The 14,955-nt window shown below is 36.7% G+C and overlaps 1 protein-coding gene across 1 annotated transcript in view; it reads left to right on the plus strand.

Moving 5' to 3' along the window:
- Positions 1–14,955, plus strand: part of CPLANE1 (ciliogenesis and planar polarity effector complex subunit 1) — a 63,719-nt gene that overhangs the window by 4,005 nt on the left and 44,759 nt on the right. The window contains exons 5-17 of the mRNA XM_052670398.1: positions 390–496; positions 1,020–1,176; positions 1,772–1,875; positions 2,052–2,234; positions 5,235–5,484; positions 6,485–6,634; positions 7,473–8,233; positions 10,264–10,448; positions 11,047–11,127; positions 12,000–12,164; positions 12,860–13,033; positions 14,244–14,472; positions 14,693–14,832. Of these exons, the coding sequence (XP_052526358.1) occupies positions 390–496; positions 1,020–1,176; positions 1,772–1,875; positions 2,052–2,234; positions 5,235–5,484; positions 6,485–6,634; positions 7,473–8,233; positions 10,264–10,448; positions 11,047–11,127; positions 12,000–12,164; positions 12,860–13,033; positions 14,244–14,472; positions 14,693–14,832 (2,686 nt within the window). The remainder of the gene's footprint in view (positions 1–389; positions 497–1,019; positions 1,177–1,771; positions 1,876–2,051; positions 2,235–5,234; positions 5,485–6,484; positions 6,635–7,472; positions 8,234–10,263; positions 10,449–11,046; positions 11,128–11,999; positions 12,165–12,859; positions 13,034–14,243; positions 14,473–14,692; positions 14,833–14,955) is intronic.

Consider the following 14,955-nt stretch of genomic DNA (forward strand, 5'->3'; position numbering starts at 1 on the left):
GCCAGGCTGGGCTGCTTGGCAGGCAGAGCTGCAGGTGGTGCGGGGCTGGAGCTGGGCTGCATGTGGGGTGGGGGTTGGTCATTCCCACATGAAAATAATCATCTCATCTCTTGAGTAAGTTTGAGCAGCAGAAGCTAGAGTGAGTGATGATTGGCTCTTTGTTGCATATGCATTTCATGATTCATTTTGTATGAAATTTAATGACAACGTAAGAACGGCCTTGCTGGATCAGGTCAAAGTTTGTCTAGCCTATTATATTCTTGTCTTCCTTAAATTTATGAATGACAGTATTTTGTTATTTTAACCTAGTATCTATTTTGATTAATGTAAAAGTACATTAGTGTACAACCAGGATCTGGAGTTTATTTTGTCTTTCTTATTCTTCACAGGTACTAGGTGATTGTTGTTTGTGCTCTTTTGTGTTTTACTCTGACGAGTGTTTGGTTTTAACGTTTTTGATTCTTCGCTGGCATGAAAATGGCTTTAAATATGCCAGGTATACTCAAAGTTATTTAAGTTCACTAACGTAAGAGAAAGATTGTATTAAATGTATTTTATGGTGAGATTTCAGAACTGCATTTACATTCACTTGCAATTAGTTTTTGTAATCTCTTTTGTTTCTGTCATGTTTCAAATCTTCTTAGTATTTTTTATTTAGAATAGCGTACAGTTTATTTTCACATTCATACTATTGAGTAGTCCTATGTTAGATCTCAGTATGCTGTCTGAGCAATTTCCTGGCTAGAATGCTAGTCTTAGTTCTGTAGCATGGATCTATGTTTAACTGTTCTATGTATTAACATAAACTTCTATTCCATAAAAATCTGCTTAAACTTTTATAAATTCTTCTAATTTGTAAGGTTTAATAAGGAAATTAGTGGGATTTTTTTCTTGTGCATGTTTCATGTTTTTGTCTGTCATGTTTTATTTACAATATATGAGTCATTCCACTTGGCATATCTGAATTATCTCTTCTTTTTTTTTTTGTTTTGTTTTGTTTTTGTTTTTTTGAAATTCAGTTCTTCGCCATACCAGATCCACTGGGTACAGCAGACTTGTTCTCTTGTTAATTTAGTGCCTCAGTGTGTATCTATAAAGTCAAGAGGAGCTTTGCTGTCTGCATTTGCAAGAGATGGACTCTTTCTTGCAGTAGCTGTTAACCAAATTGATCCTAAGGTATGAATAATAGGCAATAATTAATAGTTGCACTTGAATTAAGTCTGGTAAAAGGAAATGAATAACAAATTTTAGATGGGATTTTCAAGATTCATATTGGTACATGTGATTATATTCATATTGATATTGATAGGCATGAAATTCTGTTATTCCTCCTAATAAATGACAGGTTAAATCTGAGCCAAATCCTGATGCAGTTTTTAGTGTTAATGCTGTGTGGTGTTTAGCATACAGGGATGGGAGAACACAGTCTTTAAAACCTTCAGTTATTCACCAACAAAACAGGAAAAGTTGCATTTTGAGAGTTTAGAAAAAAATGTCAAATAGAATAAAAATATATATATATCTATTATATACTCAATATGTAATCAATCTTTAACTACTTTTCAATGTAGAAGTAGGTATACAAACTAATTAATAATCTAAATAATATTAATTATTGAAATGTGGTGGCACAGTGACATAGAGTAGTATTTCCAGGACATCAGATGTAGCATGTAACTTGCTGATATAAATTGCTTTTAAAGCAATTAAAATTTTGATGTAGACATTTAATAGCTTGTTTTTGTTTTTAACATTTACTTTCTTATTTTAGGCAACTCAAATTCTGTTTTTAAACACTCTGAATTTTTTAACTATTTCGGGTAGTGTTAAAGGTTGCAGTAGCAAGAGTAGCACTGTCCCATCCAAGTTTATCAGGTAAGAAATTGATCTTATTTCTGATTTTGTTGTGCTTTTTTGCTTGTTTGTTTGTTTTTGTTTGTTTGTGTCTTTGAGGGGGATGTTTTTGTTTGTGTTTGTTTATTTTAATAAAGTTAACCTAAGATTTGATGCAGAGATTTGACTGAAAAAAAATTTTTTCCTACCCTATCTAGGTCTTACTGGGTCGGTGACATGAGTTGGACTCCTGATAGCCTTTTCTTGGCTTGCATGTTGAAGCGTGGATCTTTGATTTTGTTGACTGGTATGGGTGAATTGCTGACCTTGATTACTTCTGGCTGCTCTGTAGAATTTGGACCAGCAGAGTTTATTCCAATTCATCCACTAATAACATACAGGTAAAAGGATTTGAAAATATCTATATATCTTTGTCTGATTATCATACTTCACTTTCAAACCTACTGCAAATTTAAACTTCATCTTTCAAATTCAGTCTTCTACTTTTTATGTCTCCTTTCAATATCTGTTTCTCATTCGTAGTTCTCTTCTATTTCTTGTAATGGGTTTGTCGTGATGAAAAATTGCCATACTGATAATGTGAGTACATGTTATTTGACTTGTTTTATTTCAGTTGTTTGAATTTGATAGTAATTAAAAGTAGCATGTGTTTGTGATATGGAAAGAAACTAAACTTATACCAGTACTAAAAATGTACATTTATTTTAATCCAGTGATATTTCTCTATTCTTTTCAAATTTTACTTACAGAACTTCGCCATGTTTCCATCTCAGATCTTGTAAATGACATGTGCATGATCAAAAACTAAGATTTTTAATATTTGTACTCCAGTTTTCTAAATTTTGAAATTCAGCTGCTGGTTGTATAGGGGGATGTAAGAATCTGTAGTTAACACCTTAAAAAGGAGATCAGAGGTTACAAAAAAGTAACACATTCTGAATACCTGGAAGGAATAGAATAGAATCTGAACTTTACTGTATTGAAAATCATAGAATCGTAGAATCACCAAGGTTGGAAAAGACCTAAAAGATCACCCAGTCCAACCGTTCACCTATTCCCAATAGCTCCCACTAAACCATGTCCCTCAGCACAACATCCAGTCTTTCCTTGAACACCCCCAGGGTCGGTGACTCCACCACCTCCCTGGGCAGTCCGTTCCAGTGCCTGACCACCTTTATGAAAAGTAATACTTCCTAATGTCCAGCCTGAATCTCCCCTGCCGTAGCTTGAAACCATTCCCCCTGGTCCTATCACTAATGACACGAGAGAAGAGGCCGATCCCCAGCTCACTACAACCTCCCTTCAGGAAGTTATAGAGAGCAATGAGGTCTCCCCTGAGCCTCCTCTTCTCCAGGCTGAACAATCCCAGCTCCTTCAGCCTCTCCTCATATGGCCTGTGCTCCAGACCCCTCACCAGCTTTGTTGCCCTCCTTTGAACACGTTCCAGGGCCTCAATATCTTTCTTGCAGTGAGGGGCCCAAAACTGGACACAGCACTCGAGGTGCGGCCTCACCAGTGCTGAATACAGGGGAACAATCACCTCTCTGCTTCTGCTTGCAACACTGTCCCTGATGCAAGCCAGGATGCCATTGGCCCTCCTGGCCACCTGGGCACACTGTCAGCTCATGTTCAGCCGAGCACCAATCAATACCCCCAGGTCCATTTCCTCTACACAGTCCTCCAGCCACTCATCCCCAAGTCTATAACGCTGCATGGGGTTATTGTGGCCAAAGTGCAGGACCCGGCATTTGGCCTTGTTGAAACTCATCCCATTGGCTTCAGCCCAGCTCTCCAGCCTGTCCAGGTCCCTCTGTAGGGCCTCGCTACCCCCAGGCAGATCCACACTTCCAGCCAATTTGGTGTCATCTGCGAATTTACTGAGGGTGCACTCGATGCCCTCATCGAGGTCATCAATAAAGATACTGAAGAGGACAGGCCCCAGCACCGACCCCTGGGGGATACCACTCATGACCGGTCGCCAGCTGGATTTGACTCCATTCACCACCACTCTCTGGGCCCGGTCCTTCAGCCAGCTCCTCACCCAGCCAAGAGTGCACCCATCCAAGCCTCGGGCTGCCAGCTTCTGCAGGAGAGTGCTGTGGGAGACAGTGTCAAAGGCTTTGCTGAAGTCTAGGTAGACCACATCAACAGCCTTTCCCTCATCCACCAGATGGGTCACTAGATCATAGAAGGAGATCAGGTTGGTCAAACAGGACCTGCCCTTCACGAACCCATATGTTCGTGAAGGGCAAATGTGTGTGTATTAACAAGAAGCAGTGATGTATTACTGATACATTATTGCATTGTTGTGTTACTTTGTCCTTTTCACTTTGTTATTTCTGAAAGTCCAATAACATACAATTTTGTATCTCATGAAAACATTCAAAAGCATAATAATACCTTCTTAAACTGTCTGGTTAAGAATTCACTTACTAAAATGCATTAAAATATCTTAATTATGAGTACGTACTGAAGGTACTTCAAGATTCAAATTGTGAGGGTTTTTTATTTTTCATACACATCTACTGAAAGTTGGACTTAATTTTCAAGGACTTGTTACACACAATAAGACTCAGAAATGAGTGTGCGGTACAGAGGTTTAAAGTCAAATTGGGGAAAAATATTTAATACTTAAACAGCTTTAAGTATTTCTATAGTACTCAGTGAATTTAAGGAAAAATTATAAACTAAGTCACAACTGCAGTGAAATACTAGCATCTTGCAAGCATAAACAGTGTTATTCAAAGTGCTAATCTTTTGAAAACTTAGACATTTCCTTACAAGGTATCGGGGATTGGTGCTAGGACTAGTGCTGTTTAACACCTCTGTAGTGGGATCAAATGCACCCTCAGCAAGTTTGCAGATGACACCAAGCTGAGTGGTGCACTTCACATGCTGGAGGGCAGGGATCCTATCCAGAGGGACCTGGAAAGGCTCTGAGAGAGAGGTGGGCCCATTAGAACCTCATGAAATTCAAGAAGGCCAAGGGCAAGGTCCTGCACTGGGTCAGGGCAATCCCAAGCAGAGATACAGATTGGGCAGAGAGTGGCTTGAGAGCAGCCCTGAGGAGAAGGATTTGGAGGTATTGATGAAAGACTCAGCATGAGTCAGCAACGTGCACTTGCAACTCAGAAGTCCAGCTGTATCCTGGCTTGCATCAAGAGAAGCGTGACCAGCAGGTCAAGGGATGTTATTCTGCCCCTCTGCTCTGCTCTTACCCCACCTGGTGTACTGTGTCCAGTTCTGGGGCCCCCAGCACAAGAAGAACATGGAGCTGAGGACACGAGTTTATTTCTTCTTTATTCTATTAATAATAATTATTAGTAATGAATATTATTCATGTGATTTTTACATCCTATATTGAAATGTCCTTATTTTAGACAGCACAACTCTTTGTGTCAAGACTCTAGTCAGACACTTGGATCTTCAGCTTCTGAAAGTGATCTTATGAGACAGAGATTTTCTGTTGCTTGTCACTCAAGATTACCCTACCTCATTGTTTCTGATGGATTCATGATAACAGTGCTAAGATTTCATAACAACATTTCACCAGTGGGATTTTTAAAATCCCTTTTGCTTGATTCAACGCAACGGCTTGAAAATGTCCGTAGGAATCTCATGAACTCTCAGGTAGGATTATGAGTTTTTCACATGTATTGTTAAGTAAAATAAAACTTCATATATATAGAAATGTAGTTTTTCAAAGAGTACCTCAGTTTATTGTGAAATTAGTATAAATTCTTTTGAGTTAGAAAGCCATTTCAAGAATAGAGTTGATCTGGAAAACACTGAATATTATTTCAGAAAAGTATAATGAGCACACTGAATTGTCACAACATATTCTTTCTGAAACTTGTGAAAAATTTTGCTGAGTTTCTTTGACAGTGAAATTGGTTCAAAAAGTTGACAGGTTCTGCTCAACTCTGATCTACTCATCTTTTTAGAATGATGCAGAAATGATTCTGTAAAACCTTTGTCCCCAGATTGCTGCTATTTTAGAGAATCAGTAGCTGTCCAAGTGGTACTGCCTGTATTTATTTTGTATTTATATTGTTAACTAAGGCTTGCTAAAATATTTGTTTATATCACCACTCCATAGAGCTAAGTCTGGGAAAACAGAAACCTTTGAAATAAAATGTTCTGCATTTGTTGCCAATTACCTAACTCTATGATATAATAGATACTGAGAATTTTTATGTTTGCTGTTGGAATATCGCACATCTTCAAATGACTTTAAATTTGAATTTTGAATTTTTGAAGAAGAGGAATATATTGGTATTCACTTATGAGCTAGGACAGTGAGCAAGTATTTGAGAATGTGGAGAGATGCTGCTATTAAGATGCAAGGACATCAACACTATCTAACGAGCCGGGTTATTTGAGGGATCAGGAAAGCAGATTCTTTCAATGTAAGAAGTTACCAGATGCTAAGAAAAATGCAGAATTCCAAAGCATATTCAAGTGATAGTTTGTTTCTCTGTGAATATGTATACTTCCTTACCTGTTCTCCCTTTCTGCACGGCACTTTAAAACTGAAGCTTCTTAAATGAGATCAGTTTCCTTTTTTTATTTCCTAAGTGTGTAGTTTGATTTAGAGACAAATAATATTTTGCATTATTGTTTCTTTTAGACTAAAGGGAGACATCTGTGTTTACGATCCCTGTTGTCTTTAAAAGACAGCCTTTTAAAACACACAGAAAACCATACCTCCATCTTCCGTGTCCCAAAATTTCTGGAAGAGGACACAACAGAAGTGAGTCAGAAAGCCACAGACTTACTGGTACATAATCGTGTTTTTCTATTTATGAAATGATTTCTTCATATCATATTTTAACTATAAAGATTTTTTTTACCCCTAAAATAACAGTTTTTGTACATTTGCCCTTACTAAGTATTTAAAAAAATAAGCTCTCATTTTCAGTTTAGGAGCAAGGAATGCAGTTTTTTCAACTTTTTTTTTTCCAGTGATGATTTTAAACTTTCTGAAAAAAAAGCATACTAATATAATTACATCTATTTGTAGCTTAAAGTCTTCAGCTGCACTGTATAATGAAATATTACATCACAGTATGTATATTGAGGCTGTAAGGTACAGTAATGCAGTATATTATCCTAAGAAATTTCTTTTGATCCTAGGGAAATCAATTATCTATTCTCAGTTTCAGATAAATCTTTCATCAATTCCAAAAATTTACCTGTATCTTATGCAAAAACAGCTCTGTGATCAAAGTCACTGTACAGCCTTTCTCAATTCCATTACGTGCTTTCACTTTTTGAGCTTTTGTTGAATGATACTATATTTTACAGTTATCTGAAAAAAATCCTACCCCTAATTCTAGGCTAAATAAAAATAAGTTTTCACTTTCCCTATGCTGTGACTTTTTTCTTTTTTAGTTTGGTAATTTTATTTTTATCTGCATAACTGTTCCAAATAAGATTTTTAACAAGTGCTCTAGTGAAACTGCAAATGGATTAGATGTGTTCGCAATTAAGCAATTTACAAATAAAACTTTTATTTGTGAAAATCAGTAAGTAGTGATTTTTGTAGACTGTGCTCTGGTAGTAGATTTGAATTAAACTTGTTTTGGTTATTTTTTTTTTTTTCTTCCCTGGTTTAGAATTATGAAGATGAATCTGATGATGAAAAACTGTTTCACAATAGCTCTTCTAACATCTTCAGCCAGAGAGTCCTTTCTTTTGTTGGTAAAGCTGATCAAGGCCACATAGAATTTGCATCAATGTTTGATACTATTCATGCAAAAGACAGTACTGAAGAGAAAGACACGTTACCAGTAGAGCTGATTTCTGTTCAGAGGAGTCTTATTACTGCATGGCAGATAGGGATTTCAAAAAATATTGAAGAAAGAGATACTTTTCTGAATTACACAATAAGCTGCATTACCCATTTTTTCAACATTCTTCAGTTTGTAGAATGTTCTTCGCTAAACCAGGATGCATTTTTAAATAAATCTATGAAGAATTCCCACTGGATTCATTGTGTTTTAAAATACTTTCAGCTGTGTTTAAGTGTCTTCCACTGGCATTTAAGAGCTGGTATGACTGGGCATGTGGCAAAGCTAACGTTGCAAACACTGAAACTTATGCTTGTTCAGAAACAAGGTCAGTTGTTCTCAAAAAATCTTTTGGCATGCTTCTGTCTTTTGAAGATGGTTTCTCATACTCTAAGTAGCACTTGTATACCACAGTATGAGAACTTGTTGGAATCTCCTGGTGTTAATAGTCTTGTGGAGCTTGATTCATTCATTGTGCCTGTATTTCTATTTCTGGATGAGAGCGCAACTCAGGAATTCAACTCACTGAAATCTGTGCTTGGAGAGCATCCTCAAGCACTGAACTGCGAGTCAAAAACAGAAAAAAGGTATGAACGAAGTTTGCATGAAAGAGATATTAAAACAACGGTATTTTTCAGTTATATAGTACTGACACTATTTTGGTTTGTTTTTTTTTTGTTATGCTCTGTGAGAAAGTGTAATAATCATAGAATGGCCTGGGTTGAAAAGGACCTCAAAGGTCATCTCTTTTCAACCCCCCTGCTCTGTGCGCAGGGTCACCAACCACCAGACCAGGCTGCCCAGAGCCACATCCAGACTGGCCTTGAATGCCTACAGGGATGGGCCATCCACAACCTCCTTGGGCAACCTGTTCCAGTGTGTCAGTAACCTCTGTGAAAAACTTGACTTCCTCCTAATATCCAACCTAAATCTTCCTGTCTTAGTTTAAAATCATTCCCCCATGTCCTATCACTATCAGTCCGTGTCATTCCCCCTTCTGTTCAGTGGCTCCCTTCAAGTACTGGAAGGCCACAATGAGGTCTCCCAGAGCTGTCTCTTCTCCAAGCTAAACAAGCCCAGTTCCCTCAACCTTTCTTCATAGGAGAGGTGCTCCAGACCTCTGATCACCTTAGTGGCTCTCCTCTGGACCTTTTTCAAGGGCTGTATAGCTTTCTTGTGCTGGGGGCATAATCTTGAAATGTGTGCAGATGAAGGCTCATACCTACAGCATGTTTCACAGTTCATGGTATTTTTACTGTCTGTTACTCAGTCCCCTTCCTCCCAAGCAGAAATTCTGAACTCAGTGAAGCCAAAAGGCGGCTTGCTTGTAATATATCTATAGTTTTAGTTAGCAAACTTTGTATTCAATTAGAGAAATGGTACAAACCATCTGGAGCGTTCTGCTGCTTGGAAAATACAATTGGTATTGTATGAAATAGTGGTATGTAATTGCCTCTGATCAGTTTTAGGATAACTCAAGAAAGGTATTAAGTCCCAAACCAGTAACTATAAAGGAATATTTTATCTCACCCCATTTCAAAGATAAGGTCTTGTTGGAAAACTCCCAGAAGGAAGAGATCCCTAAGTGAAGATGTTTCCCTGTCGGCCACTGGCCCTTAAGTGAGTTTAGAGAGGGGTGGATCCTGGGTGAACTGCTTGTACCTATGCTCCTAGGTCTAGCCACTCTTCTTTGCCAGGTGCTTAATCACTGGTTCAGGTCCTGGTCTAACAGTTTCCAGACAGCATTGTTATTTTCTGAATATTTTTCTGCTGCAGGTATCTAATTAATTGAAGTATGTTAATCATTCAAGCAGACTGTTCATTTCTGAACGAGATGCCTAAGAAGCATTGTATCTCAAGAATTTCATCTTCCTGTAGTGGAAAGTTGTTTTAATTTAATTTAATTTTAATTTAATAAGCTTAAAATATAAAATTAAGCTCACTGTAAATTTGATGTGGCACTTTCAATTGTCTGTGACACGATAATCCCTGTTTTGGGTTAATTGTGCTGCAAGTACAGAGTAATGCATTCATTACAATGACTGTCTCTATATCTGTAAATATTGGAAGCAGAAGTGATAAGAGAAAGAACTGCAGATGTAGTATGATCTTATGTAATCTTTCTCAGGTCCACAGGAGTGCATATCAGCTGTTACTGACAGGCTTATTATGTTTCTGAGCTGATACATTTGATAGTACTCTGTTGGGCTATAGGGAATTGGTAGCCCTAGATAGAAGCTCTGCAGACAGCTGGTCTGCCTTTGCTCTTCTTGTTATGCTTGCATTGTATATTTTGCCAGATTTTATAAAGGTACTGATGTTCTGTTTTGATGTTATCTGTGTTATTTCATTTCCCTGTTGTATAGACAGGCAGGGAATCACTTTGAAGCTGGTGTTCTGGTGCTTGAAGGTTACTAATTCTTCTGAATTTGCAAAGACGTGCCATTGTTTATTGGTCAGAAAGCAAAATGCAGGGCAAAAATGTTTATTTTTCCCTTGCAGTCAGAAAAACTGTTTTGTTTGTTTGTTTGATGAATATGTAATGCAAAAGAAAGAAAAAAGTTGAACTCCAGTTGTTTTCTTTTTTTTTGTGTATGTTTTACTTCTTGAGCTGCAGGTTGATTGCCCTATGGCGATTCTTGTATGAAAGAGTGGTTTGTTATTGGAGCCAACTGAACAAAAAAGCACACAAGAATATAGAAGAAGAAAATGTTGTCTCATTGCTTTTAAGCCATACACAAGCAACTCTTCAGTCCTCAGGAGTGATATTAGAAAAACGCTTCAAGATTAATTCTGTAGCTGGTTAGTACTTTGGAAAGAAATACAACTATTAGTAGCTGAACAGTTAACTGTACACAACAAAATTAAGTCTAAGCAAAGACAGTCACTGAATACCAGATTGAAAAATAAGTTATCAGTTAAACTTCTCTTAAAATTCTGATCAGAACTCTCTTTATACTTCATGTACCAATACACCTGTAGATTATATTATAAGCTATGGAGCTTGCGAAGCTAAATTAAAAAAAAAATAACCTGATGTTTTGCTATGAATCGTGTCCTAGAGAATCTGAAAGTTAAGTCTGGTTTGTAGTATCTTCTTTTGAGGTGAATGGGCATGAGGATGGTTATCTTAACTGGATTTCTATTTAGAAATTGTTGTCATTTTGTGTGATGGAACACATGAACATGGTATATGAACATATAGTGTATGTGAATGCAATCAGCCTCTATTGATCATACAGTTCAATATAGTGTAATGTAGTAGATTTTAAAAATTGCTGGAGATGTATGTATTCTTTTACTTGTCATAAACCTGTAATTCTGAAGTGAGTGTATGTTTACAGATGTAAAATGTTACCTGTATAGAATTTTTGATTGATTGCATGTGTGGTTTTTGTAGGGGAGGAGAAATTCCTTTTAGGCTCATACAGAGAATCTGTGGATGTTTGGAGAAGATGTCTTTGTGAAATTAAGGCAAAGGGTAAGAGATGAAAACTTTTTGCTGGTGATGGGAGGGGAGAGTGTGTATTGTGACTGTATGCAGTTATTCTTGATTTTCTTGATTCCTAAAAGGGGATGCAGAACAGGCAAAGGATGCATGTTCCAGTTTAAGTTAGTGTGTGAATAGGGAACAGCCAAAAGTTATGTTAAGAAAAGTTCTTGCATTTCTGCATCGATACCAGTTTTCCTATAGCTGTAGAGTATTCAGAACAGGAGAATCCTAAGTGTGTTCTTCTGAGCAAGGAAGTAACAATGAAAAACTGATGGACAAAGTCAATGGCAGTTACAGTAAAATAAAATGTACTAGTGGTTGAGGATAAACAGAGCAAAATAAAATTTGTGACAGGGATTTATTTAGGAGTTATTTTGAAACAGAACAGAACTTCTTCCTAAGTGTCATAAGAATTGTTTATCTAGTTAATTACTGTGAGAAATATATTGTGCAGAAGGAAGTAAGGATACTGAAAGCCTTCTGAATCTCAAAGCAATGTCTTTGTGTTTTAGGCAGCCCTTCATTAAAGGATAGGCTTTCTTGAGCTGTCCTGTCTTTGTCTCTTAACAGTTATATACTGTATTGTTTAGAAAACTGCTAGGTCTCCAGAAATGAAATCATTATGGATTATAACTTACTAGTAGCTTATAGTTTGAAGGAAGATTGCGTATCAAAGAACAACTGTTCCTTACTTATACTCAGCTTCTCAGAGTAGGTGTTTGTATAGATATGTTTCTGGAAGAGGAGGAATACTGAGCTTAAGACCTTAGCTGACTTTTTGTGGTGTTATTTTTTCCTTTTCTGACTGGTTGGGGTTTTTTTTGTTTGTTTGTTTGTTTTTCTTTCCTGTTTTAATGCAGGAGGAAAAAGAGCGTGTTTTCTTCAGAGTAGATATTACCTTGCTATATTATTTTGCCACCTATATCATTATAACTTATGTGAGGCTCAAGGACTCTGTGATCATCTGGTAGGAGAGATTCTAAGGCGATCACAGCTCTCAGTGAATCAGATGGAAAATTTTTCTGGTATGTTTGTATTACATAAAACTGGTTATGCATGTTATACTGTCTGGATAATCTTATATTTAATTTATATACCCACGCACACATTGTAATGCTTTCCTTTTTACACTGAACTGAAGCCTGATTTGTTTTAAGTTACTTTAAAGATGTGTGAGTAAGCAGCCAAACATCTTTCACTGTATAGTGGAGGTGTGACCTGTTAAAATATTCCTGGATTCAAATCTGCAGAAGAAAAGACTTTGCATAAGAAAGGCAATGGGTACATAGTGCAATTTTTTTTTGTATTGATCTTTTTTTTTTTTTTTTTATGATACAGTATGCTGAAATAGTTGATGTAGGATTAGTCACCAATCTGAAATTGACAGTGGGATATTTTTTTTGCAGATGCTTGTATCGGTATTCTGTGAAGTCATAATGTGGCATCTGACTTCCCAAATTTGAAGTTTTTGATTCAGTTCTGATCTGAGCATGGATATTAGAGGCCCATCTCTAGTCGTTAGAAACCTAATATAAATCTTTTAGTATAACAGCTAATTTGTGAAAAAGATGTAGCTCTCACATCCTGAAAACTTATTAATAAGTTGAAGAATACTATAGCTCTTATTAATACTAATTTCTTTTAAAGTTAAAACAATTTTATTATTCAAATTTAAAACCATTTTCCTTCATGTTTTGATATCCGTTTTATTTATTTTTAGACACTAAGTATTCTCAGCATGAACTGTGGATGATAACAAATGTTCATACTGAAACTGCTATGGCTGTGATTCGATCCATGGCTCGATTCATGGCTGCTTATTTCACAGATCAGCTGCTTTATATCTTTCCCCCACACAATGTTGATATCCTGCATCCACTTCACATCAAACCAGGTATTTATTTTTTTTTAAAGAAGTTTAATTTGCTGTGTTTAACTTGTTGAACACATTGAAAAATGTTTTTTTTCATGTTGTCTATTGTTCTTGTTGATTTGTTTTCAGCATCTTTAACTTAATTTTTTAACAGTAACTTAATTTTTCCAGATATTGCTGTTAAGGAGTGTTGATGTTGATGTCTCTCTGTGAAATAAACATTTTTTTATTGTTCTTCAGTTTTTGTTCTTCTAACGTTTTGTTGTTCTTCATTATTGAAAATATTTTGCTAACAAAGATAGTAGCCTATGGGAAATTGAATTGCATAGTTACATGTTCAATTACATAGAAATTACTTTTTTACATCTCCACTGACTCCACAGTTACAGCTGTCAGGTGAGTGCTCACCACTGTTCTGGCTGAGATCAAGTGCCCTGCCTGGACAAACTACAGTACAAACTTTTTAATACAGTACTGCTCCCAGAAGGGAGAAAGTGGGCCACCTGCTGTCCTCCCTGTGTGCCCTCCTGCATGGACTGCAGGGCAAACTGCTGTGCCACATTCAGTAAGATCCGCCTTGAGCCTTTTCTATGCTGAACAGTTTGAACACTCACAACTTTTCCTCGTAGGAGAAATGCGGTAGTCCCCTAATCGTTTTAGATTGCTTAGATTTTCTGAGAAATTTTTGAATCCGTTGATGATTTTAATGGTTCTATACTACAACAGGAAGTGGTATATATGGTGGTATATGTGCCTTCATAGTCTTTGAAAGTAAGTGTAAGCCTCAAAATAATGTGATACTCCTCTAGATTTGCATTATGGCTTTGTATCTGTTACAGTTACATGTTTAGTCAAGTATGTACAACTTCAGAGTAGTAGAAAAACTCAGAGAATTTCCATTCAGCCTAGATATGCCCTTTGGAATATCAGAAACATATGTATTGTACTGACAAATGTACTGTCAACTGTTGACTGTGTCAACTTCAAAACTTTGAAGTTAGAATAACCTGCTGATTTTGCATACCATTGTATGCACCACATTACTAAGCAGGAAAATACTGATCTCAGTCTTATATGATGAGCTGCATATGCCAGCTGCAGATAGACCCTTCAGTGTCTCTAATAGGGAGCTCAATAAAAATCAAAAAGCATTATGAATGTATGAATTTTGTATAATTCATCTTACAGCACCAAGGTCAGTTTAAATTTAATTTGTGTTTTTGTGTCTCAGATGTATCTCCTCGTGTTATTCCACTAGAACGCCATCTGGTTACAAGAGCTGTCAGAGACCAGAACCTTTCATCTGTGTGGACAGTAGAATATGCTCTTGACTTGTTCTTTGTTGGGGGACTCCTTCCAGAGGCTGTATGGCTAACGCGCAGGCTTGGTGACTGGAAACTCTCAGTCTCAATTGGTGTGGCCTACAGTCTATATTGTCAGAGCTCTGATGAATTCACAAGGTAAAACTGAGCTTGGAATTGGTGTAATATGTTTTGTTATTTAGCTTTAAGTGTTAACTTATTTTAACAACGTATCCTTTTCCTCAAACATTTCTATTCTCAGATTCCTTGTATCTGTAGGACCTAGCATGTTACAATTAGCTACTTTGTATTAGATTTTCTTTCAGAAGATAATTTCTAGTTTTTGTTTTTAAAAAACTGTTGCTTGCTATGCTTTCAGACTGAAAATCACAGAGTATCATCTGCCGTTAAGCTTATCACCAATGCAGACTTTTCAGGAAAAACTACAGTCTTTGCTGGGACAACCAGCTACTTCTGAAACAACAACTGAAGAACATATTAAATATAAGTGGTTTACAGGTACATAAAAATTATGAGTATTTGTGATTGTTTTTCATGTCACTTCACTACATGTTCTATGCTGTTCACAGTCACACTGCATATTACATGTAGTCTTGAAAAGAAATAACAATTTTACCTTCT

This window comes from Tympanuchus pallidicinctus, unplaced genomic scaffold (assembly GCF_026119805.1).
Source record: "Tympanuchus pallidicinctus isolate F22 unplaced genomic scaffold, pur_lepc_1.0 scaffold9, whole genome shotgun sequence".
In the NCBI taxonomy this organism is placed as follows: domain Eukaryota; kingdom Metazoa; phylum Chordata; class Aves; order Galliformes; family Phasianidae; genus Tympanuchus; species Tympanuchus pallidicinctus.